General features: G+C 36.5%; 1 protein-coding gene across 1 annotated transcript; it reads left to right on the top strand.

The window, feature by feature from the left end:
- The first annotated feature begins 7,445 nt into the window (after window positions 1–7,445).
- On the top strand, window positions 7,446–15,095 carry LOC110724279 (probable aspartyl aminopeptidase). Its single transcript, XM_021903702.1, has 11 exons — window positions 7,446–7,712; window positions 7,880–8,015; window positions 8,465–8,543; window positions 8,629–8,831; window positions 9,039–9,105; window positions 9,904–10,011; window positions 10,139–10,294; window positions 12,564–12,740; window positions 13,166–13,240; window positions 13,338–13,478; window positions 14,547–15,095. Exons 1-11 carry the CDS (start codon window positions 7,622–7,624, stop codon window positions 14,772–14,774), a joined length of 1,461 nt encoding a protein of 486 aa, XP_021759394.1. The 5' UTR covers window positions 7,446–7,621; the 3' UTR covers window positions 14,775–15,095.
- Window positions 15,096–27,477: the final 12,382 nt, after the last annotated feature.

Raw genomic sequence — 27,477 nt, 5'->3', positions numbered from 1 at the left:
TTAACTTAGCCAAATCATCTTCAATATTGATCCCAATGTCATAAACGGCCTTGAAGGTATGGAGATTATTTTGATACTTGAGATGCTTGGAATATTTTTCTTGGAGATTTTTGATGAACAGTCTCACAGACTCTTTTTCACTTGGCACCTCAATCATTTTAGCTGAGGTTTTTCTTCATTTGTTAAAGAAAGAGGTGAAGCCTTTATTCTCTTTCTTCTTGAGGATTTCAAGTTCTCTATGGTCAGTCTCGACTTGAATGTTTCACTTATACCTATCAACGAAAGCGTTTGCTATAGACTCCCAGGTAGAGGTCTTTTCTTTCTCGAGAGAAAAGAACCATTGTTGGCAAACGGTCTCGAGAGATAGTGAGAACAGAGAAGAGAAGACCTTCTTATCGATACCCTTGATACTCATGATTGTTTCAAATGCTCTTAAATGAAAGTAAGGGTTGTCAATTGCTCTGAATTTTGGGATGTCGTTGGCGCTGAACTTCTGCGGAAGAAGCTTTTTGTCCACCGAGATCCCTTGTGATGTAAGCTCTTGAAACTTGTAATCGCTAGACAACTTGCTTAGACTCTCTTGCATGAGGTCCATCTGTTGTTGCTTCATGGGATCATTAATCTTGAGTTCGAGAAGCTTCAGTGTCTCAGTCACAGTAGCCAGTTGGTTCTTAAGATCATTGACTTCTTCTTGTGTTGCCATTATAGTCTTCGCTTTTCTCTTGCGAGCTATGGGTTTGTCGAAAAGTTAGACTTGTAGGAAGAGGTTGTCTTTGATTAACCGTCCTTCCTTTCTTGACCACGCGCTATAAGTTAAACCATTTTGCGTTTTAATTACTTGACTCGACTTTACAATTTATTTTAAGGAGGAAAAAGAAAGAAAAGGGAAAAAGGTGCCTATTTTTGGCAAAAACAACGTACATATTTTTAGGGAGTACATATTTTTAGGGGCAATAATGTACATATTTTTTTGGGTTTTTCTAAGCTATACCCCTTAGGTATTCGAGTTTCTAAGGTGTACCCATGCTTTTTCAAGTTTCTAAGTTGTGCCCCTCAACTCACTACCATTAATGAATGGTACCCTCCTTGGGATTCCTACGTCACCTAAAGTTAACTATAAATTTAATAGAAATATGATAAAGGTAAGGAAATAGTAGGAGAAAGAAATCTTAGCCATCGCAACCCTAATAATGAAAACTGAAGCCACGAAATCACACTCTCAAATAACTTTTAAACAACTTATAAGGGTCAATTTTAGTATTGATAAGGAGTTGAAGGGCACAGCTTAGACACTTGAAAAAGCATGGGTACACCTTAGATTCTCAAATACCTTAGGGGTATAGCTTAGAAAAACCCTATTTTTTTATTGGAGGATTAATATCCGACTTACCCTCCTAAAAAAAATGACAGAAAAACGCTCACACAAAACTCTCTTAAACATGGTCAAAGTATGTGGATTGGTGTGTGCGTTGAGTGTGAGTGACATGCTTGGACTCTTGTGTAAGACCATGGGACTTAGTGCCTAAACTCGATCATTGACTCAAATAAATACTATTGACAGCAAAAATTTAGCCGAATTAAATAGAAAACTGATTATTAGACTCTAGGTGATGACTCGACCAATAATCCGAACTGTCGGCCAAGCGACAGGACTGGCGTCGCACTGTGAAGCTTGGCGCCAGACAACATAGCTGTCGTCAGGCGCTACACTCCATGATGTGGCGCTACAGCTTAGACCTTGGCGCCAATATTGGAGCTTCGGTCTGGGACTGTTTTCGGTGTTATTAGTCAATCGGGGTATAACTAAAGTCGTACTAGGTCAATTCCGATTGAAATATTATACTTTATTGACTCAAATTAATTAATTATTTAATTAAATAGGCAAAGTTCTTTAAGTCATTAATTTTTTAATCTCAACACAAGTCAACAAATGGTTAAGAAAAACATAGAATATATATGCATAACAAATAATGCACACTTAGTCAAGTAGACACAATATGATGCAATGCGTTTGTAACCTAACCATGGCTCTAGCTCTCTAAAGTTCGGGATATGGTTTAGTCAAAGAGGGTCCATGGTTAATTGTCCAGATGCACCGCGCGAAAGCCTAACCGTGAAGGGTTGGAGCGAGTGGATGGGACACCGCGAGTTTTAGAAAAAAACTCGCTTCCATGGTTTGGTGAATTCAACATCTCGGATGTACCCTTTGTTGCACGGAGCGTTCAATCGGGTAGATGGAGCATGAATTCCCAGAGGGTTATGTCCATATGTAGAACACATATGGGTTTCAGAAAAGTGAGAAAAAATTCAATCAGGAAGTAGGATCGAGCAAACAATACGAAAAACCGGTCGAAATTAGAACGCATATTTCTGGCTCGGTATTGGGGGAAATTGGCGCCAGCAATCAGATACTGTTGCCAGCTTTTAATTGTAGCGCCTGGCGCCAATACTGGCGTCTGGCGCTACGACTAAAATGCTGGCGCCAAGCTCTGGCCCCTGACGCTACTTCCCACATGCCTCAGCAGCTTTCTGTGCTCGATAAAATTTTCCAGTTTCGCGCGGTCATATTTCAGTCCTAGTTGTGAAAGATATTTCTCAAATTTCCTACGTGTAAAATCCTATGTTTTTAACTCATTACGGATGGTCTTTCCAATGAGATCTTTTTTATGCATATGACAATAATGTTAATCAAAATTACGCACATGAAATACTTAGAACTTTTCGAGTCTCATCCACTCATTTTAAATCATTGTCGAAACAAATTCAGGAATTAAAATAGAAATCCTCCCCAGTGGAGTCGCCAAAAACTGTAGGGAATAATTTCAAGCCTTTAAATCTCTAGCTTGAACTCCACTGTGATCATACACTAAAGTACGGTGGCGTCTAAAAGGGAAAAAGATAGAGCAAAAGAGTCGCCAACAAGTTTATTTAGGAACTTGTAAACCATTCACGAGGTGAAGGTTACACCCCTTAACGATTCAAGAGTGATCGTCAACTCCATAAGGTCTAGAACCAAATAAGGGTTCGGGGATGAAGGTACAAATCCAACCTAAAAGAGATTGAACCTGCCCTAATAATAGGCCTCTACTTTATTCAGATCGTATTCATGTGCGCTTTTTAATTAACATGCAATCATTAGGATTAACCCTAAACCTGTTTATCTATGTTGGTTGAATTTAATGCACAAATAAACTATTATTGGCGATCACTTGAATTATAATCAAATTAACCCTAACAAGATTATTAATTATCTTATTAATCGTGATTACAAGTACCAATTCCCTTTAAACATGCATAAAAGGTGTGATCAAGCAATAAAAATAAATAATCAAGCAACATAATAAATAATCAATATCATGAATAAAATAATCAATATCATGAATAAAATAATAATAATAATAATAATAATAATAATAATAATAATAATAATAATAATAATAATAATAATAATAATAATAATAATAACATCCATAATCATCATAAATTATAACAATTATAACCATAATCATGTTCATGTTAATATTAAAACATAATAAAAATAGCAAGATCCTAGGCATGATACTAACAAGATTAATAACAGACCCTAACATGTCACTAAGCAATAAAAATCAAATCTTTAGCCCTAACAGGATACTAACAATCATAAATATTAGGAAGAACGTAGAAAGCATCATAACAATCATATTTAATATTAAAATTACCCTAGACATGATACTAGGAATATCATAATAACAATATAAACATGATGTCTACATCATAACATCAATAAATCAATTAAAGTACTTACTTTGATGCCTCGTACCTCTTTCTAATAACAAAATACACACGTTAGTAACTTCAAGGAAAATAATAAACAAACAATTAAATTAAATAATTGAAATAGAGATTTGGGACCAAACCCTCAGAAATTAAACCTTTCACGTCTAGGGCGAAGACAACTTCGAATATAGCTAGGTGTTTCTAGATCTTACGAATGCTTAATTTTGTATATGAAAAGAAAGAAAGAAATAAAGAATTGATGAATGCTAATTAAAACTGATTGTAGATGAATGTAGATGAGAATTGATGATGAATGATTAAAGAGAGAATTAGAGAATTAATGATTGCGAAATGAAAACTGATTGTAGGTGAATGAAAACGGAGTTTTTAATACGATATTTATAGAGAAAATTAGCCAAAAAGATAAATTAAAAAAAATAGAGTCTGACGCACAAAAAACAGAGCTGGCGCCAACCCTGGCTAGCTGGTGCCAGACACCAACACTAGCGCCAGGCGCCAATGGCTAGCGCCAGGCCTGGTTCCAGGCGCCAAGGCCTGGGGTTAGGCGCCAAGCCTAATTTTAACGTGTTTTCGAAAATCAGATAAGTTTGCCATACGGGAGGATAAAATCATATAATTTCCTCGAAAATGCTATTTGATTTTGATTAAAACTCTAAAAAGTCAACAAAAGTCAATTTATCAATGCTAATTGAATTAGGAATGAAAAGAACCTTCTAGAAGAATCTAGAAGACTAAAACCATTCTTAATTGCATTAGGAATGATAAATCATATTAGGCCCTCCCCTAGATCACTGGGCCGTACAAGCTCAAACCGGGCCCAGTTTAGTAAATTGGCCATAACTTCCTCAATATTCATCGGAATTGGGCTCATAATATATCGTTGGAAAGGTCTTTGCAAGCCCCATCCAACTACACTACTATTGGACCCATATCATGGACCAACCAAACTGGATTGACTGTTTTCTTAAAATAAGTTTTCAAAAACAGAGAGAAGAGAAAAGAAAATAAAACTTTCCGCAACACTAGACTTTCCACACTTTCACTTCATTCGATTATGATTCGACGCGAAAGGTACTCATCACCGGGTTTTGTTTTGGGGAGACACATTTGGGTGTCTACAGTCTCCCAACAAGAGTTTTGGAACATTCAATGAGGCTTGAACTCGAGACCTCCCTTTAGGGGCATCAAGCTGCTTACCACTTGAGCAAACTCTTGTTGATATATAATGTATAATTATAGTCAGTAGATACTCTATATAACTTTTTATCATTTATATTTAATTTATATATATTGGTAATCATGAAGGGAAAGTTTGCATCTCACGAACTATCCCTCATACACTAAAAGCACTTTAGGATGGAGATTCCCTTATCCTTTTCTTTTCCCTCACTTTCAAAGTGTGCTCTCTCCTTACCAACTGAAAAAAATAATGATATTTAAAAGAGTTAAATATAACAATGGGGTCTTATTTTTTTTATTATTTTTTTTAATTTTAAAATTTTGACCTTTTGGGACCTCATGATTTTTTTTTCTTCACATTTTGTACTTAATATGTCGTAGATTTGATTAACCATCACCTTAATAAACAAATCCATTGTTATACTTAGATCTTTTTAATCGCCTTTTGGAATCGAATTTGCGATGTAACTAGTTCTTGGGTAATTTGTACTTGTGTTGAAAATTAAGATTTCCTAGGAATTGTTTGCAAGTATCTTTGGCTATCTTTCATTAAATGAAATCATTTTTCTTCTCGTTAAAAAAAAAAGATTTAAATAAATCGTAATCGTATCTTTTTTGTTTTAATAAAAAGGGGACTATTTATTTATTTATTTTTTCTTTTTTGACAACAGAAAACTAAACAAAAACTAGGTAGCAAAGCTATGTAAATTGACCCTACATCTATTAGCAATCTCATGTGCCTGCGTGAGTTGATCCCTTCCTAAAGGACTTTCCAGAGTTTAGTAACTCTTGAATAGTCCAAAGAAGCCGGACTTCCCTCCTCTTTGGATTCTGAATGAGTTGTACAAGAGCGAGCGATTCTGTGTATAAAAGAAGGCACTGATAACCTTTATGAAGCGCCCACTTAAGAGCCTAAACACACGACAAGAGTTCCACATGAAGAGAGGACAATGCTTTTCCAAAAGTGCCTCCACCTTCTAAATAGCTTTGTTGGTCATAAGAATAAGCCCAACCCATGCCTGCATTCCTAGTACTTTTCTACCAAGATCCATCCACCATTACAGTCACCTGTACTCTTTTAGGGGACTAAGTTATTTAACCAAGGGGACTCTCTTTTTAACTCACCCACAATTAAATTAAGGTTTCGAGAGGTGAAAATATTAAAAAGATATACCCCAATGTTATACTCCCTTTATCCTATTATTTTGTGCCTATTTCTCAAAAAGCACAGTAATTAAGGAAAATGGTGGAAGTAGAAAAATATTCTAATAGAAAGTACTCCTCTGTCTCTTTATTAAATTCCCCTTTCTCTTTTTTATGTGAGCAATAAATGTTAGAAAGGGGACTCTAATAAAAAATGGAGGGAATAGAAAAAATTGTATGAAAAGGATAAAAAGTTAGTAATGATTTTTCGGGTATATATGTATTTTGTATGAAAAAGATGAAAAGTAATTAATAATTAATTCTATTTTTAAAAACAGAGACAATATTTTGGAATGCCCCAAAAAAAATTACAGACACGAAATAATGGGATGGAGGGAGTAAGAGCATCTCCAATGGTATACAAATAGGGACTTGCTTGCAAATTAATTAAAATTACAAGCATGTAGTTTACCATTGGAGTGGAAAATTGATGTAGCTAGATTAAGTAACGTTGCTCAAACAAGCTACGTTGCTTGATTTTTCAAAGATAATATCACCCATTAAACATACTTCCTCCGTTCTTTTTTCTTATTACACCATGTGGGATTTCACACTTCCCAATGCATTACTTTAGCTATTAATATCTTCAATTTTACTTTTGTAAAAATTATAAAAATTTGATATTTGAAAAGTTAATTTCGAGACGAATCTAACTAGATCCCACATGATTATGTTTTTCCTAATGAATAAATCACAAATGATGGTCAAAGAAATTAAGTGAATAGTGTAAAAGTCCTTATGGTGCAATAAAAGAAAAACGGAGGAAGTATAACATATGTATAATAAAAACTATTTTAATTATTTATATTTCTTCCAAATTAAAATATACTATGGTCATGTTTGGTAATTGACTTTTTAATGACTTTTTGGTCAGGTTTTGGCTTTTGGCTTTTTTAGGTGGTCAAATAGCCAAAAAATGTGTTTGATAATTGAATTTTTAGTCAGCGAAAAAGCTGGCTTTTAAGCCAAAATGAAAAAGCTGCTTTGAGTAGCTTTTTTGTTGGCTTTTGGCTTATTGGCCCACAAATTATCTAATAAACCGCCAACAACCAACAATTAATTTACCAAACACTTTTATAAACAGCCAGCTTAAACAACCAATTTCAAAAGCCATTATAAACAGCCAAACATTCCAGCTAGTCAAACAAGCCAAGTGAACCATTCAACTGCCAACCGCCAACAACCATTTGCCAAACAAGATAATTAACCATTAGAATTTTGTAGCTACAAAATATATTAGATTGAATATTTGACGTGACAAGGTCAGCTACCATTGGAAATGATCTTAGTTCTTTTTGAGCAAGTACTCTGTATTAAAAAAGTGACACAATATCTGAGGCCCGCATAAAGGTTAGGGAATATAAAAATATTAAGGAAATCAAGCAAGCAGCCAAGCATCGCACTATCGTAAATTCTTCGACAGTGATTTTTGATATTCAAGAATTCGAGAGAGAAAAACATGGCGAAGCAACAAGATAACAATGCAAATTCAGTGGCATCAGATCTCATCAATTTTTTGAATGCTTCTCCAACTGCTTTTCATGCCGTTGGTAACTTTTTCTTTAATTCTGATTATTTTCCAATTACTCCTATCAATTTCGACACTATTATTTTTCAAATAATTGGGCGAAAAAATCTGGGAGTTTTCGTTTGATTTGTTTGATATTAGATTATGATATGTTTAATTACCCTTTAACTAATTGAAGCATAATCTCAGATGAATCCAAGAGACAATTGAAGGAAGCTGGGTTTGAGCAGCTTTCTGAGCGAGAAGATTGGAGTTTACAAGCTGGGAAAAAGTATTTCTTCACTAGAAATTACTCCACCATTGTTGCTTTTGCCATTGGTAAAAAGTATGCTTTTCAATCTTTCTAATTTCAAATTTCTAAGAAGATTCTATTGAATTGGAAAATAATCAGTTTATTTTTCTCAAGTTTTCATGATTAATGTTTAGTTGATGATTAGTGTTTATACTTATAGATACTTGAAGTTAGCCAATAAGGTTGCGTACATCGAAACCGTTATAGAAAAGGTATCAATGAGTAGGATTAGGGAGTGTCTAATGCTATTGAGTGTTGACTAATTATCAAATGATTAATGATGTTAAAAGCTTGAGCATATGATGAACAATGGAATTAGGGGTTTTTTTTTGAATCTCACATGAATTAATTTCGTGAGTGAATGGATAATTTTGTGATTCAAAGAGCCACCCTTCCCATAGGACGGAAGATAGCATAAAATTAAAGATTTATTCATTTGTGCTTGGGTGAAAGGATGTCTGATGTCCTATATTTTGGTATAGATATGTTGCTGGGAATGGATTTCATATAGTCGGTGCTCATACGGATAGCCCTTGTTTGAAATTGAAGCCAACATCGAAGGTAAAGACACTTTTTATAGGGTATAACTAAGGAGCAGGGTTGATGTGAGAATTATTTTCGCAATAAACATTTCATTTTTTGATAGGTAACTAAAGGGGGATATCTAGAGGTTGGTGTCCAAACGTATGGTGGTGGCTTGTGGCACACATGGTTTGATCGCGATTTGGCAGTTGCCGGACGTGTGATCATCAAAAAAGTGAAAGATGGTTCTCATTCATACTCTCACCGGCTTGTCAGGATTCATAATCCTATAATGCGGATTCCTACATTGGCAATTCACTTAGACAGGTAAAGTTTTGATTTACGCTCTGCATTCCATTTGTCAATTGTAAATTTGTAATCCATGCTTTTTTTTTAATGTATTATGACCATGCTGTTTTAAGTTTTCCTTTCTTATTGTTATGATTTTTTATGACTTTTTTTTTTTATATAATTATTATTACGATGGTTTGTTATTTCTTCTTTCCTAATTTCAATGCCTTGTCATTTTATTAGGGGTAGCGATGGTTTTAAACCAAATACACAAAGTCATCTTGCTCCTATCTTGGCGACATCAATTAAGGTTTTATGACAAACTGTTCTCAATCTAGTTAGCATATTGTGTGTATTCTTTTTATGGTGTATGAAGGTATATCTGAATGAAAGAATACTTGGACACAATCTAAGTGGAAAAGAATTTGACATTTTCAATTGTTGTTAGTATAAGCTTATGAGATTGATAAAATAATAATTTGTATGCCATTTGTGATAACTTGTAAGCTAGTAGATTACTTCTACGCTTCTTTCACATATTGTCTTTATTTCTAAGAGAGTATTTCTAAACGCTTTATCTTGCAATTGCCATTTTGTCTTTGTTGTTGTATTAAGAGGATACCTGATTTTGGCTTTTGTTCTTTCTGTAAGGTTTGGAAATTTCTAACATATTTGAAGATTCTTATTCCTTACATATCTTATTTAGTGGAAACAACCTGATTCCTATGTTGATTTTTGATAGTGGGAATATTATGGCCAAAGCCATGGGAACTGTTAGTAACAACTTTCTTCACATGCTACAGAATAACTTTTCATTACTACTTTTTCTAGGGGGTTGTTAGTGGCTGTTTCCTTTTAGGTGTGTTGATAAAAAGTATTTTTATTATTATTATTATTATTATTATTATTATTATTATTTTTTATTTTTCTTTTGTTTTTTTTTTAACAAGATCTAAGACTCTAAGAGGAGCTGTTGGGTAGCGTTATCCAACACCTGGAAAGAGAAAATCTAATTTTAATTTTATTTTTTCTTTTAAATCTTTTGTTTATTTGCCTTTTTTTTTTTTCACTAAGCCTCTATATTTTATTCCTTGTACAAAATTTCCAGGATGAACTCAATAGAAGTGTTAATGAAAATGATTCAGCTGATAATGGAGCTCAGACTGAGGCAAAAAAATCAACTGAGAACCAGAAACATCATTCCCTCTTGCTTAAGGTTTGGGCATTTCACTTCTTTGCAATTCTAGTAGTCATATCCTTCTCCATCAATTATATGAAGAATTTTTTTGATTGAACGAGAGAGACTTACGCTTACCTTTGCATTCTTTATTTTGTTTCACCAGCTGCTAGCGAAGGAAATTGGATGTGAACCTGATGATATATGTGATTTTGAGCTGCAAGCATGCGATACTCAGCCAAGTCTGATAGCTGGTGCACTAAAGGAGTTTGTTTTCTCAGGAAGGCTTGATAATCTTTGCATGTCATTTTGTTCCTTGAAGGTTTGGCTTTTGGATTCCTATCCTACCAAATTTTAGTACACTAATCATGGCAGTATATCTTTGATTATTTAGTTATTCTGTTTTGCTTCATTGTGATTACCACAAGTCACTTTTTATGGAAACAGTTTCCATTATTTGTTTAAGAATAGAAACTAGCATTTGGAACCCGTTACACTTATATATATATATATATATATATATATATATATATATATATATATATATATATATATATATATATATAAGAAACTTAGTTTAGTTATTTGGAGACAGAGCAGTATAAGTCTATCGTGGAAGGATTGAGTCTACAACTTTGTATTATTGATTTCAATGATGAAGTCATAAATGTTGCATACTATGTGACATTGCATCTTGGACCATTGAAAGTACACACACACACACACACGAGGTAACATATACATCAGAAATCAAGAGTTAAAATGCCAACTAATGAGATAATCGCCATTAACTTCATGCACATAAGAACTAAGTTTAAAACTACAGCAGTAATCATAGAATGGTTCAAACTATTTGGAAGAACAAACTATAAATTTATAAGAAGGAAATGGGCAAATATGGAATAAGACAATTGGTGAATTAACTTGAAATGGAATAGTGTTACACAAATTTGATGAAAGGGAACTCAGGTGTTAAAGTTATCTCTCTGCCCCCTAATAAAATTCCCATTAGGGGGTGAATAAAACTAAAGGTAATGGTGTTTGGCTGATTAATGGTGGATATTAAAAAGAAGATAGCAGGATTTGGCTGATAAAAGTGTATAACATAAAATAGTGGAGTTTAGCTGATAAAAAATGAATAGAAAAATAGAAAAAGGCGAAATTAGACTTTTTTTTTTTTCGAGGATGGAGGGTCTACATGTAAATATGTAATTGCTGAGAACTTAGGTTGGAAGGAGGGCAGAGCCATAATCTTTGCCACTGAACCCTGCTCCAGTGTCAATTTAGTCTCCATAACTGAAAAGGGATGATCTGGATTCCTATTCAGAATAGAAGGCCTCCAGTTAGTGAAAGAAATATTCCTAGAGATCACTGTATGCTTTCTTACTGTCCTTACTATAGGTATCACTAATTATCACATGAGACATTTGTTGACTATCCTTTAGACAGCAGAAGCATTTCACTGAAACAAAGTTCCCTATTCTCCTCCCTTATTGATTACCAAGATGAACATTGTGAAGACTACCAAAGGCCATATAAGTACTGGACTCCAACAACTTAGCTGAGTGAAATGGTGCTGATTGGACTCCTAGTGAAATACTATTCAATGCTTAGTCACTGCCTCAGTGACAAGCTGTTTCTGTGGACTCAATGTCTCTCAAACCTTCTTACATAATTTAGTAGAACTACATATGTTTTGTGCACCACCTTAAACTCTGTTTACATATTTCTGTACACACCAGCTTATGCACTTCATAATGCAGTACAATAGTCCTAAGTCCATGGCTATTACTAGCCCTGATCCATCCATTGTAAATTTCCCAACTGTTATACCCCTTGCAACTCCTCACAACCACCTAAACCAATCTGATGAACCGGCTCTAGGGTGGGAGGGAGGAGTTGTGCTATATTCTCATGATAATATCCTTTAATATATATTTTTGTTCCTCAAATGGCTGTATGGCCAAACAGGAAGCAGGGAGGTGTGTGTGTGTGTTGGGGGTGGGGGGAGCCGGAGACTAGAGAATGACATAGGATTTGATTTACACCTTCGTCTATAACCAAAACAAAACAAAAAAATATGTGAAGGTATCAAAGATTCAAAGCAATAAGAATATAGAAGATCAGCCAAAGATAAAGCACAATGAATTAAGCTATGGAACAAAATGAATAAGCACAGCAAATCAATGGCCAATCATATAAATAATTATCAGATAATTCTGAGTTTCCCTATATTTTGGTTTTTTTTTTTTTTTTTTTTTTTTTTTTTTTTTTTTTTTTTTTTTTTACTTTCATACTATGCGGTAAACAAATACAAAGTATTTCTCAAATTTTGATGTGACACTTTTCTCTTGACACTATGTGCAAGTGGTTATTACTTTTTCCCAAAGTGAAATAGAATTGTTACCAAACAAAAAAACTTGTGTTACTGATATGTTATTCAAAACGAGTGAGACTTTCTACCTTAATGTTATTTATTTTATTTTTCACATTTGTTTTGGGGGAAGAGGGAAGGGGGGTTGTGGTGTGAAGCAAACATGTGATGACTACTCTTTCACTTCTGTGATTTACCAATTGCTATGGTGTTTCAGGCGTTGATAGATGCTACATCCCCTGAGGGTAGTCTTGATGATGAAGTTGGTGTTAGAATGGTGGCACTTTATGATCATGAAGAAGTTGGATCTAATTCAGCTCAAGGAGCTGGATCTCCTGTCACATTGGACACCATTTCCAGAGTTACTAATGCCTTCTGCTCCGATGTTAAGATGGTAATGAGATTTTGATAATTAAAGTGTACTTCAATTGCTATTGTTTTGGATGGAATAGTTCCTACAAGCTCTCACTTTCTCCACCATGTAGAGTTTTCCCAAAAATGTAGAATTTTTTCATGTCGGTTCTTGTTGGATTTATTTCTGTATGTAGTTTCAGACCTATTAGATATGAGCTTATTATAATGTAATTTCAATGTAATCAATAATATAAGTGGTATATCCGTGTATGAATGAGTTGAAGGCCATATATATAAGGATGATAATCAACAGTGGACAGAGGGAGTTGGAGATCGTGTTTTTGGAAATTACATAGTAGAGTTGTACGGACTTAGGCCTCGTCTGGAGAAAGATTGTTGATGCTTTTATACTTTATCTTTTCTTCTCTTATATGCAACTCATTCCCTTTTCCTTTAATTGTTCAGATGCTAGAAAAAATTGTGCAGAAAAGTTTTCTCGTATCAGCTGACATGGCTCATGCGCTACACCCTAACTACATGGTAGGTTGACATGACTCTTTTAATTTGGAATTCAGAATTTTACATCAATTGATCAAGCTTCACTTGGATTTTGATAAATTTGAAAATTATTCTCCAGGACAAACATGAAGAGAATCATCAACCAAAGATGCATGGGGGATTAGTTATTAAACACAATGCAAATCAGCGTTATGCCACTAATGCTATAACCTCCTTTATATTCAAGGAGATAGGGCAGATACACCAACTTCCTATTCAGGTCTGGGCTCATACTAATATTCATAAAAATTGTGATGATATTGCATGATTCATGTGTGTGGTATGTTTGCCGTTCAGGTCCATGTTCAATTTTACTTCATCATGTTATTGTAATTAGAAGCAACGCATATCACACTATATTTATGGTATTCATGTGTTGAGATGCATTACAATACATTGTGTTTTGATCATTTCCAAATGAGTGACTTCTTAGCCTAGTTCATTGACTCCTTGGTAACATAAAAAAGCAACTCAATTACATTCATATTGCAAATTTTATATTATATTAACTTTATTTATCTACTCATGTATGAAATACTTTTTTTATGCTAAATTAAAGCACTTTCTGACTATTAACAAAATGGAAAGAAAAATAGTTCTAGGTTTAATCCTTCTTATCTTCTATTCTAAATGATTTTTGATTATTTGGCTTGACTATAGTAAAAAAAATTTATTTTTTATTTTTTTATTTTATTTTATTTTATTTTTTTTTCCGTTTTCAAAGGTTTAATTCACTAATTCCCATGTCTTTGTGCTTCAATTTTAAAAGGGAAAAAGGTAGTAGCTCTTTATGTTCAGCTGATTATGATTAGATTAAAACACCTTGTGAAAGTAGGATTGCAGTTGTAATTTAAGTAAATTTTATTGTTGTCTTGAAAGAGCAAATCTGTCAGCCAAAAAAAGGCATATTTTTATTGGAAAATAGCTGATAAAATTATCACTTATCTTGATTCATATTTCCAATAATTTCTAATATGCTTGCAAAGGCACTCTAGCTCTGGTTTTATCTATTTATCACAAAAATTATTTTGGTAGAACTAGTTACTACTTCGTATCAATCAAGTCTTGATTTTTCAATAGATTAGCATAGTGCTAGTTGCCACATGTCTTGGTTCTAATGTACAATGATTGGAATTTCGTTTTGAATGCTATTACTAGTTTACCAATTTCTAATGTCCATTTTACTTTATTTTTAAAAAAGATTGTGCCATATGTTTCTTCCTTAACGGAGTATTAGTTATTTTCTTGTGACGTGCAAAATTAACATGATGAATTTGTATATTTGTAGGAATTTGTGGTGCGAAATGACATGCCTTGTGGTTCCACAATTGGTCCTATCCTGGCTAGTGGCGTGGGAATTCGCACAGTAGATATTGGTGCTCCGCAGCTATCAATGCATAGCATAAGGGAAATGTGTGCAGTTGATGACGTATTGCATTCATATATGCATTTAAAAGCCTTCTTTATGGAGTTTTCCAAGCTTGATACAAAGCTAATCGTCGACGCTGAAGTCTAAAGCCCATCGGAAATTGCAATACTAAAGCCCTTGAACATGTTCTGACCACATGAGGATACGGAGCACACATCGCACACAGGCGCTGCCCCATCACCATTATGTGCTACTAAGTATTAGGATTTACAGGAGCATATTAGTGTTCCCTTTCCCTCTCGTCGAGAACACGTATAGTTGATGTTGCAAAACTATCAGACATTATGTGCTTTTCTTGGTCTATGTTGCTCTAAATTAAAATGAATATATACCTCTGTAGGGTTGGTGGTCTTGGTACAATTGAAAGCTGAAAGCATTAGATTATTATACCAATTGCATTCTCTTCAAGTGTCTGTCATCTTTGCTTTAATCAATCAGAAGCGTCGCAAATGTGGATCTTAACCGCTTGTATAGCTGTTGGCTTAATGCTATGTTTGGATAACAAATTAGAAGGGAAATGGAAGGGAGGGAAATAGGAGGAAGGGGAAGGAAGGGAAAGTGGAGGAAATGATGAGCTCCATTTTCCCTCCAAATATCTCCAATTTTGAAGGGATGGTCTTTATTAACGGAGGAGGGAAAATGGATCCCTCCCTCCCCTCTCCTTCCCTCCCCCAACATATTATCCAAACAAGGAAGTTTGTCTCCCTCCCTTTCCCTTCCCTTCCTTTCCTTCCATTTTTTTATTATCCAAACATAGCCTAAAGGGTTCTCTAAACTTCTTCCCTACATTACTAGGCATTTTTACACAAAGCAATTTATCCCTCCTTTTTCTCCTCTTCTTGCACATTAAACATCATTCACCATCAACCACCCCCACTAGCCCACCACCGCCAATCTCAGCCACCAACACACCCTCTTAACATTGACACTAGCCAATGGGCACTATTTACTCGCACCATAACATTCACTGTCACATTTATCACCCTCCATCAGTCACCACCCCTCACTCCCACGACAACCATCAACTACCACACCCATTAGTCACCACATCCTTCGGTCCACCCAACATGATTTACATATATACCCACCTAGGTGGGCGCGTGATAACTAAGCATTGTCTTAGATGACTTAGCTTGTGAGACAGCAAAGTGCAAATCCACGCATAGAACAATTGAGGCATTGAGAATTGAAAACCTCCTTAGTAGTAGTAGTAGTAGTAGTCTTCTCCTTCGTTTTTTGCTAGATAGTTGGTAAATTTTCTGTTGTGTCACCTAAAAATTGAGGGGAAACTTACAATGGAAAAATGGTGAACTCAAGCTTTATAAATGAAGAAGTTGGTAAAAGGATCTCAACTCTTCTTTTGATCACAGAAAAGCTTATGTAGTTGAAGACAAAAAGGCCTCAGAAAAAACAGGAATAAAAATTACTGAGGGTGAAATACTTCGGACTTTGCAAATAATAGTGAGGAGTTGTACTTTGTTGGACGAATTGAAGAAGGAAAGTGATCATACTTTCATTAGTTGTAGGTTGACCTAAAAAATGTCAGACGTGATACAGATAATCTTGTAAATTTGATTTTCGTGAAAAAGTTAGATGATGATGGTCATGCCGGTTATTTTGTTGAAGGTCAATGGAAGTTCATCAAAGGTTCATTGGTCATGGCTTGTGGGAAGAAAGAAAGAACAAAAAAAAAAAAAAAATTATTATATTTTTTTTATTCAAACCAATGCAGGGATATGAAAGAAAGGCGATAATTTGTCAAGTTTTTGCGTAAGGAGGTTTAACATGAAAAAGAAAATGATAAAATTCCATCTTAGAAGCAGTGCGCTTTCTTCTATTGTTCATGGTTATGTGTAGGTGAGCAACTCGGACTCGACTCGTTCAAACCTCCATCAAAGCTCGGCTCGAGTTGGCTAGACTCGACTCGAGATGTTAACAAGCACGAGTTGAGCAAGTTCTAACTCGACTCGATAAACTCGTGAGCAACTCAATAATATATTTTATTAATATAGAATTTACAAATAAAGTTATTACCATGAACAAATTTGACACGTAATAAGAGTTAACTTATATTATAAAAAAAGAAAGAGTAAATCTTTAATAATAAATAAAATAATAAAAGAAAACTATATAAAGTGAGCAAAAATAATAAAGGTCTATAATTTTAGAAGGGCCAAAATTTTAATGAGATTGTCCTGAGCTACTCGACTCAACTCGAAACTTTAACGAACACGAGTCGATTAGGATTTATTGGCTCAAAACTTTAACGAGCACGAGTTGAGCACATGAAAAAAGTTTTCGAGTCGAGTCAAGCATCCCTTAGCTCGTGATCGACTTGCTCAATTAGCACCCCTAGTTATGTGGATCATAGGTGTATAGAGTGACGATGCGTTGTGGTGGTAGCGTTTTGTCTAAAGGTGATGTGTTGACCTCACTGCTTGTTAAGTATGTAACCTGTAAACTATCGCATGTTTCTCACTTGAGATGAGGTGATAGATGTTATTGGTGGTAAGGTGCATAGACGAGAGAAAAGGACTTGAGCAATGCAAGATGTGACTAGTGTTTTGCATGACACCTCTTTTCATTCATATATTATTACTTCTTTCGTGTTTTACTAAGCGTTATACTTTGACCGGTACATAGTTTTACACAATATAATTGACTTAAATAAAATAAAAGATATTTGGGGTAGTTGAGTTATTATAAAATTGTAAACGAAACGAGAAAGTAGTAAGGGAGGTTAGTTATGTATATAGAAATACATTAACATAACAACTTTTGTAATAAAATGCAACTTTTGGTGTAACGGGGTGAGGAATTGGAGGGAAAATATAATTGTATAGTAAAATTTGATAACGATATGGGACCCACAGGTGAATAAAAAAACAAATGGGAAAATGGTGGGGCAATACTTAAAATTTTAATATTTTATCTTTTCTCATTTCTTTCTTAGCCTTGTATTACTCTCCTCTCTCCTCAATATCCACATACACTTAATTGAAGCAGCTTTATTTTTGCTCAAAGTTTATTTTTTTTTTAAGACGCCAACACGTTATTTAAATTTTTATAATTGAGTTTGTCTATCATTTATCTTCCTTAATTTGACACTAAAATTATGATAAACCCTTGTAGTACATATTTTTGGTGAGTATTTATTTTTGGAGGCATAGCATTAATAATGTATAAAAATATTTCTTATTAACTCTTATAGTACTATGTAAATGATAATTTAGTACTACATATGATAATTTATCTTGAGTTTTGCAGTATGATGTTATTTTCGTTTTTAGCTATGATTAAAGCTAAACCAATTATGTCAGCAGAGATTTGAAGACATATCATGGTTTTTTCATTTGTTACTAAACGAAATCTCTCATGCTTTTGCATTGGAGATTGCCTGGCTACACTGTTGAGAGCTTTATTTTAAGCTAAAAGAAATTAAATGTCTTATATTTCCTCCGTTTTTTTAGTTGATACTGTTTGACTTTTACACTATTCTCACAACACGCTTTGACTCGCTTTTGTGGTTTATAGATACAATAAAACATATTCATGTGGGATCTTGTTTGAATCGTTTATATGTATATTTTATTTATTTTCCACTTTTTATAATTTTTATAATGTTGATAATTAAAGTTATTAAGCGTTAAAAACATGCGTTGGTAAGCGTGATAATAGAAATGTGTCAACTAAAAAAAACAGAGGAAGTATTTTGTTTTCATTTGTTATTGCTAAAAGAAATCTCTCATGCTTTTGCATTAGAGATTGCCTAGCTGTTTTTTTTTTTTTTTTTTTTTTTTGCATTAGAAATCTCTCATTTGTTTATCTTTTTTTTTTTTTTTTTTTAAAAAAAGATTATCTAAAATGACTTGAAAAGTTTCAAAAATATAACATTTTGACTTACAAAATTAATAGAATCAACTTTAACTTCCTCGAAATATGTAGCAATTTATTGTTAATGAACGGTGATGATGATTGAGAATATGCTTGATAATAAAATATACTTGTGTCGTTATGCGTATCATCAATCATCACACAAGTACCATTGATAGCTTCAAATTAAGTTTACATGGAGCTCATAACCCTATCAAGTCATCTTATAGATCTCATCATACAGTCACATTAAATATGGATTGTTATAAATCTTATTATATACTTCGTACAAGAGAACTAATTAAGATCTTGTTTCAATAAAACCGCAAATACTACCATACATAATCCATGATCACCTAATTAGCTTAACATTCATATGTTTACAACAGTGGGGAAAATGTACATTTCACCTTTTTTTATTTCATTTTTGCATATAATGTTTTATAATCTTCACATACATATACTTTCACTGAGTCAAAAATATGTACAACTGTATACTACAAGGGTTTCGTTAAAAGTCTCCAGGGTACTACTAGAAACATCTTTATAATGTTAAACTGCATAATAAAAGGGTTTCGCTAAAGGTTCCTAGGGTACTACTACCAGGGTGTCAAGGGTATGTGTTTGCTTATATTGTTTAAAGCTTCACGTGCATATGCTTCACTGAGTTAAAAAAATGGACAACTGTATAATACAAGGGTTTCGTTGGAGGTCTCTAGGGTAGTACTAGAAAACATCTTTATAATGTTCAACCGTATTGTCTATATAATACAAGGGTTTCGTTGGAGGTCTCTAGGGTAGTACTAGAAAACATCTTTATAATGTTCAACCGTATTGTATGTATAATAAAAGGGTTTTACTAAGAGTACAAGGATAGATACCAGTGAACCCTCTATGGATACCATTAAAGGGTCGTATGTACTACGATTGAAAATTCTTAGGGTTCATTTAAAATACATTAGGGTACCATTGTATTTATATTAATCCTAAAACACAATCATTGGTTTAAGATTTATACATTAGGGTCTTATGTACTACATATGTGGCTTTGATCCTAAACATTAATTCGTTTAAAAATCTATAAAGGTTTTGATTCTTTCAACAATAACAAGCGATTAGATAGTTAAACGTATAAATTTACCTAACAAATTAGAAATAAGAAGTAAATAGATAATGAAAAAAATAAGTTATAAATATATCAAATGAACAAGATATGTTATTTAAATATGAAGCATTAAATTTGAAACCAATATAACTAATTAAATGATTATTATTGAAATCAAGTTTATACGAGTATAAAATCATGATTGGTTGTGAAAGTAACTTTGTTTGCATCGATCAATAGTGAATACTACTCAATGTCCTTATAGTACCATTGAACCCTCTAAGCACTATAAGATTCATTAAGCGCTATGTTGAGGAAAATAAGCGTAACCGGTGTCAAGCTTCAAAATTTACTGCTCTCATCAGATCAAATGCTCTGTTTTTTTAAGAAAAAAATCACGACTCTATTTCATGTGCTTCATGGAATTCTCTCCCTTGATATAAGTTTTCTCTCTTTTAATCTGGGCTTTCTCTCACCTCATCTTAAAGGGCGTCATATTTTCATAACAACCTGACAATCGAATTACATAAATTAATGATTTTGATTTTCGATCAAATTGGAGGTCGAACATCGCTATGAACACAACCAGTTATAAATTTCAATGTGAATCAAACAAAAAATATGGCAGTAGAAAAAGATTGTCACAAAAGGGGTTGTGGTGTGTTTTGTGGGCGAATAGAAGCCATTGATGGGATTCAGCCATTGATGTTATATATATACTTTGAAATTTTTATTAATATATTATAGTAATAACCTGCAAGGTTACACTATAATATTAAAAAAAAAATCACAATTGATCGGCACAACAACAAGGAGTCAGTAGCTACACCAAGCAGCAACATCTTCTAGCACATCAACACAAGCAACAACATCTGTAACAATTCGCGCATAATTTTTTTTTACTTACTCTACTCAACATCTGTACTAACCTTTGTTAATTTAATCAAATTTCAGTATAAAAAAACAAAGAAAGTAAAAAGATGAACCTTCCCTTCAATTATAAAAAAAAATTAAATAAAAGAGAACCCAGAAATTTTCAAAGAGAGAGAAAGAAAGTAACTTGAAAAATTGAAGAGAGAGAAATAAATAAAAGATCAGGCAAATCAGAGAAAGGGGGCAAAATGTTAGAAGTGGAAGACATAAAAAATATTTTTCATATAACAGGACTACTGTTCATAGGACCCACAACAAAACGGGTTTTACATGTGGAAAATTTCAAATTGGTTGAGAAATTACTGATAAACCCCTCGTTATGTATTTCATGGTACATCACTAACCTCTCTTTGAAAGCCCCCAAAAGAAACCTAGTTCGTTAATAGTTTATTGAAAAGTAATTAATGTGAGAAAAAATAAATAATAAAAAAAAAGTTTTTTATGGGTTTGGATGGGGACCATGGAAGAAGAGAGATACTATATTTAGATGTAGTTTTTACCAAAAAAGGAATTATAATATTTATTAAGACATGATCGTATTTAGTAAGTGTAACATTTATTAAAATACGTAGGAAGTATAAAGATTGTAAAGTTTTGTGTGTGTTTGTGTGGGGAAATAGGTGTTAGAGCTAAATTTGTAGAATTTGTTCACTTTTAAATTCTTGTTCGATGACCTTGACCCATTATAGCCATTAAGCAATTGACTTCTTTATGCTTAGTTTGTGAATATGCTCTTTTGTATTTGGAAAAATTGTCTGGAATATTATGACCTTTCAGTAGTCTTCCATAAATATAACGACCTTTGGATTATCCCGAAATATTACGACCTTTGACCCTGATCTTCCATAAATAGGACAAAAAACCGGTAACCTTTTTAAAAGGTTACCAAGACACGTGTTGCATTGTTAGGTTAGAAATTTTAATTTGATTTTATATTTTTCTTTTTCAAGAAACTGATTTTTAATTAAGAAAATATATAAATAAAAAAAAAAAAGAAAAATGTAAAACCCACCCTGTTCTTCCCCAACCATTCCAGCAGCACAATGGATTTTCCGACAGCCACCTTCCCCTCCCTTCCGACTAGCCTCGGCGACCATCCCATGCCCTTCACTTCCCTTTTCCGACCACGTCACCCCATTCCCCTCTCCTTTTCGACCAACCTACCCCATTCCCCTCCCAAATTCGAACTCTGGCAGCCCTCACCTTTTCCCTTTCATTTTCGAATCCCTGAGTTTATATTCTCATCGGTTCTGAAATTCCGGCCAACCCCTAAACAGGAAACCCGCCCACTTCACCTAAATCCCAGCGCCATTAAAATCGACTTCCGACCACTTCATCTAAAATTCTACCTTACCCTTTCATTTTCGACCCTGACACTATATACTTGCTTGCATCAATGGATAGAGGACGGAGAAGCGAGAATTACGGTGGGGGTTTCACGGGGGTGGGTGGGCTCGCGGCCATGGTGGGTTTCATAGGGGTGGTGGTTGTAGGGTGTTTCACGGGGGTATGGGGGCAGGGGGTACTAAGGGAATTTTTTAAAATTAAAATTATTTTTTTTAATTATACAAATCAACATTTTATATTAAAGTCATTTATTAAAATAAAAAAATTGTAAAATAAAACAAAAAAGTATCTGACCAATTAAAAAGTGACACGTGCTTTTTTCTCTCCCTAGTTTTTAGAGAGAGATAGTTCCCTCTAGGGTTTTCCCTTGGGAGGGTTTTTCCTAGCCTCTTTTGCTAGGTTTTTTTTTTTTGTTTTTTCTTCAATCCTTCCCTACTTTTCTTCATCTCCTTCATTCTTGGTTTTTATTTGTGAATATTGTAGGGGCTTCCGCTGGTTTTACCGGTGGAAAGCCCCAAAATCTCTTTAATTGCTTTCAATAAAAAGACATCATCCTTAAGATGGTGTTTGATTAGGGGATTTTGCTCCCACCAATCGGAATGCGCCACGTGGACCAATCAGGTCCTGCCAAGTGTCCCCCAGTTGGAACAGTCAGGGCTTCCCACGTGGCACGCGCTTATTCGTCCACCTTGGACCTGTTATGTCAAGACATGTGGCATACTCCATGCCTAATGGAGAAACCGGCCACCCAGGCCCAACTTCCGAGGGAAGCCCAATCGGCCCTAGGTTTACCTAAACCTAGGATGGGCACGTTTTCCAAGGTTATAAATACCTCCCTTAATCCTCATTAAGGGGAAGAACAGAAACATTACGGAAAAAACACATTAATTACACACAGTAATAACCGGCTGATCTCGCTAACAAAGCAGATTACCTACATTAAACACTCTCACCTAGAGAGACAAAATCACTTTAATTTCCGCATTAATTACTCCTTAATCAGGTACTAACTTGACCGTTGGAGGCGGAGCTCCCAGGAGTCTCCGTTATTTTGCAGGTACAGGCGTCCGGTTCCAGTCTCGGAATTGTAACTCTCCCGCAGGACATCAGAAAACCCCGAAACATTTGGCGCCGTCTGTGGGGAGAGTACTTCTGAGATGGCATCCAAGTCTGTACCGACTCCTGAAGAGAGGCGTCCCCTAGACGACCCTCAAGTTCAGTCGGACCATGATACCGAAAGTGAATTTGAAGTTGAAGCTCATACAGCTTCAGACGGGACCCTAAGGGCCCGACGTACCCGTCATACCGAAAGGAGGGAACGGGAGCATCTTCAAACAGGAAGCAAGCCAGCAGGCGCACCGCCTGTTCGGCAACAGCCGACTGATGGGTCTGCTCCCATCACAAGGAACGAACTCATGACCTTCATGAGGGACTTCAAGGGAGAGATTCAAGAGTTGATCAACAAGAAGCCGCCTGCTCCAGTCAAGGAGCAGTCGGCCAAGAAACCCTCCACTTCACTGAAGAGGAAGCCAGTTCAAGGGCGAGAGGCGACTCCTCATCCTAAATCTAGGAAGCGGGAGCCACCTGCCCTTGATTTCACAAAATTCCGTTATCCTATAGGAAATAGGAAACCTGTTCGTCATATTCAGGCGGACGGGTCGAAGCAAACATTCACAGATGCTCGGCTACTGCTAGAGCAGAAGAAGAGTGACCGATTGTCAGAGTCGGCCTCTACTTCAAACTTTCAAGACAGTTTGCGAAAGGCCTCGATGAGGCATACTCAGTCGTACCATGAGAGCCAGTCAGGCGGCACCTCCCGTCAGTCCGGCTTTCATAGTGACCAGGCGGTACCAAACTTACCATTTGTGCCGCAACAACAGTATTTTTTGCAGCCACCTCCGTTTGGTGGATCTGCAGCAAAAAACGTCCAACCTATGGACTGGCAGCTACGGTTGCTTAGACTTGGTGAACAGCCGTCGGCCTTCTCCAAGGAAATTACTGAAGCCGCTTAGCCGACCAAAGTGAAAAATGTACTAGTAGGCGCCTATGACGACACTACTAACCCAGAAGACCATCTGATGGCATTCACCAACCTGATGTACCTTCAAGGGTTGGATGATCCCACTTGGTGCAAGTGTTTTCCAGCGACTCTCAAAGGAATCGCACAGCAATGGTTCGGCAACCTACCGACTGGTTGTGTAAATAGCTTCAGGACGCTTGCTTACTTATTTGCCTCCAACTTCGCCATGAACATCCCTGCGAAGAAAACGACCCTTGATTTGGGAACAATTCAGCAGGGCGAGAAGGAGGGGCTTCGTTCTTACATCAGGCGGTTTAACCTGATGAGAATACAGATTCAAGGGTTACCGGATGAGGTAGCTTATACTGACTTTTTCAGAGGTCTCAAAGACGGGTCTACCTTCAAATTTGATTTGGTTCGAAAAAGGGTGGCGACTCTTCAAGAGGCCTTGATTGAAGCAGAAGCCTATATACAGGCGAATGATCTTTGTACGATAAAACAGTCGGACGGGAAAAGGTTCGACAAAAGAGAAGGACGACAGAAACAGTCGTCAAACAAAGATGAGAACAGAAAAGAGGTCTGGGCGTCTGATTCCTCTAAACAGCCGGCCCAGAAAAAGAAAAAAGAATTCAAACCATACTCCCCAAAGTATGCGTTTAACAAGGATAACCAGTTTATCCTAAAAGAAATCAAGGGACGGATCTCAATTGAGAAGCCGGTCCCCATGAAGGGTTCTGCAAACAACCGGAACCAAGATAAATTCTGTGCTTATCATGATGATGTTGGTCATCACACCAATGACTGCATCAGTCTCATGCGGTACCTAGACCGCCTGGCTGAGCAAGGTGATCTTGACACTTATGTCAAGAAATCCGCGGGGAACATTTCCTCAAAAAAGCAGTCGGCCAAAAAGAATCAACAGGCCGACAGCTCCGATACAGATGATGCAGTCGTCTACACTATTGCAGGCGGCTTCTCAGGAGGCGGCTCCACTATTAGGGGCAACAAAGACAATATCAGGCGGTTAGATGTAAATTCCGTTCACCAAGAACGGCCGTCCAAATATTCATTTCCTGAGATTGTCATCACTGAAGAAGATCTAGGAGGGGTAAGGGGGCCGCATGACGACCCTCTCGTTATTGAATGTAAAGTGGCCAACCAGAGAGTTGGCCGAATCCTCATAGATACCGGAAGCTCCTCAGGTCTCATCAGTAGCAAATGTCTGTCGAAACTAAAATATCAGACTGATTGCATACATCCGGCCTCCCACCCTTTAGTAGGGTTTGGAGGAGGAGTCGTCCACCCACTGGGACGAGTAGATTTACCCATCCGCCTGGGCGAAAAAGGGGAAGGACGACACATGGTAGTCCGGTTCCTGGTAGTAGAGGAACTCTCGGCCTACAACATGATTCTGGGTCGACCTACCCTGAATAATTCCAAGGCTGTTATAATTCCATCTCTTATGTAGCTCAAGTTTGAGAGGGATAATGGAACAGTCGGCTCCCTAAGGGGAGATCAGAGGATGGCCCGAGAGTGCTATCTCTCGGATGTCAAGCCCACTGTTATGGCTACTGGGTCAAGCGGTGAAAAAACAGACCTTGACAAGGAGAGTGCGCCTGTTCAAGAAGCAGGCGGCAAAAAGAGAAAGGCATCCCAGACAGGGGCCGCAAGAAAAGAAAGAAAATAGCAATCATTGGCAGAGGAGCGGCCGGATGAGTTCCGCCCTCAGCCAGCTGGTGAGCATGCGGACCTGATCTTAGACGACTCACGTCTTGACCGAACAGTCAAAGTTGGGACGACTGCTCTGAGAAACCTTGGTGAAAACTTTCACAAACTATTGAAAGAATACAAGGACATCTTTGCATTCGAAGTCCATGAAATGCCAGGCATTAGTCCTGATCAGGCGGTACATAAACTGGCCGTGGATCCGAAAAAGAAGCCGGTACGGCAAAAGAAGCGGAACCATGGCGAAGAAAGAAGTCAGGCGGCAGCCGCCGAAGTTAAAAAATTACTTGATGCAGGGTTCATTCGGCAATGTTACTTCCCAGACTGGGTTGCAAATGTGGTGCTTGTTAAAAAGCCGAATGGCACCTGGCGAATGTGTGTAGACTACACAGACTTAAACAAGGCGTGCCCCAAAGACAGTTACCCTCTGCCTAAAATTGATAACCTGGTCGACTCAACAGCCGGCCATGCCTTGATGAGTTTCATGGACGCCTATTCTGGTTTCCATCAAATTCCTTTATGGAAGAAAGATCAGGAGAAGACGGCCTTCGTCACTAATCAGGGGTTATACTGTTACACGGTCATGCCGTTTGGTCTTAAGAATGCCCCGGCTACCTTCCAACGAATGATAAACACTGTGTTCTTTGATCAGATTGGGAGAAACGTCGAGGCATACATTGATGATATGATTGTCAAGACTAAACTTCAGAAAGATCATCTGTCGGACCTCCGAGAAACTTTCGCCACACTCAGGCGGCACCATGTCATGCTCAATCCCAAGAAATGTGTATTTGGAGTTGAGTCTGGGAAATTTCTCGGATTCCTTATCAATCAGAGAGGAATAGAGGCGAACCCTGAGAAGGTGCAGGCGGTCATTGACATGCAGTCGCCTCGTACCATCCGAGAGGTTCAGAAGTTAACAGGTTGTCTGGCGGCCTTGGGAAGATTTCTAAGCCGATCAGGCGACAAATGCCTATACTTTTTCCAGGCAATTAATAAAAAGGCAAGGTTTGAATGGGGGCCGGATGATGAGGCCGCCTTCCAGAAATTAAAAGTTCACTTGCATTCCTTGTCGAGGCTGGTCAGCCCTTTGCCCAAAGAGGTACTCTACATGTACCTGGCCGTCTCTGATCATGCGTTAAGCGCTGTTCTCCTTGCTGAAAGAGACGACTGTCAGCTCCCGGTCTACTTTGTCAGTCACGTACTGAAAAATGCCGAGTTGAGGTATCCCCTAGTGGAGAAATTTGGTCTTGCACTCTTCATGGCTGTTAAAAAATTGAAGCCCTACTTTTTGGCACATGCAGTCGTCGTGTATACAGACCAACCTATCAAGCGCCCACTTACCATCATGGAGTCGTCAGGCCGAATGATCAAATGGGCCATAGAAATACAGAGCCTCGAAGTTACATTTGAGCCTAGAAAAGCAGTGAAGGGGCAAGCCTTTGCTGATTTTATTGTAGAGATGACTCGTCCTCCTGACTCTCAAGTTCCAGACCAAGTATGGAAGGTATATGTGGACGGAAGCTCTACTTCAAATGGTTGTGGAGCAGGCGTCATATGTCAGTCGCCAGAGGGCGACAGGTACGAGTATGCTCTACGCTTCAGTTTTCAGGCTTCAAACAATGAGGCAGAATATGAAGCTTTACTAGCCGGGATCCGCATGTGCAAGGCGGCAGGGGCAAGAAAAATAGACGCCTGTTCCGATTCACAATTGATAGTGAGTCAGTACAATGGCGAATACGAAGCAACCCATCCGGCCATGATCAAGTATTTACAGGCGGTCCGAC

The sequence above is a fragment of the Chenopodium quinoa genome, unplaced genomic scaffold, assembly GCF_001683475.1.
Source record: "Chenopodium quinoa cultivar QQ74 unplaced genomic scaffold, ASM168347v1, whole genome shotgun sequence".
NCBI lineage: Eukaryota > Viridiplantae > Streptophyta > Magnoliopsida > Caryophyllales > Amaranthaceae > Chenopodium > Chenopodium quinoa.
Note: the sequence above shows the minus strand (reverse complement) of the source record. Positions and strands in the feature narration are given on the sequence as shown.

Coding starts and splice junctions, on each gene's coding strand:
- LOC110724279 (XM_021903702.1), top strand. CDS start 7,622: ATGGCGAAGCAACAAGATAACAATGCAAATTCAGTGGCATCAGATCTC. Junction 8,016..8,464: donor GCTTTTGCCATTGGTAAAAA/GTATGCTTTTCA, acceptor ATTTTGGTATAG/ATATGTTGCTGGGAATGGAT. Junction 8,832..9,038: donor TTGGCAATTCACTTAGACAG/GTAAAGTTTTGA, acceptor TCATTTTATTAG/GGGTAGCGATGGTTTTAAAC.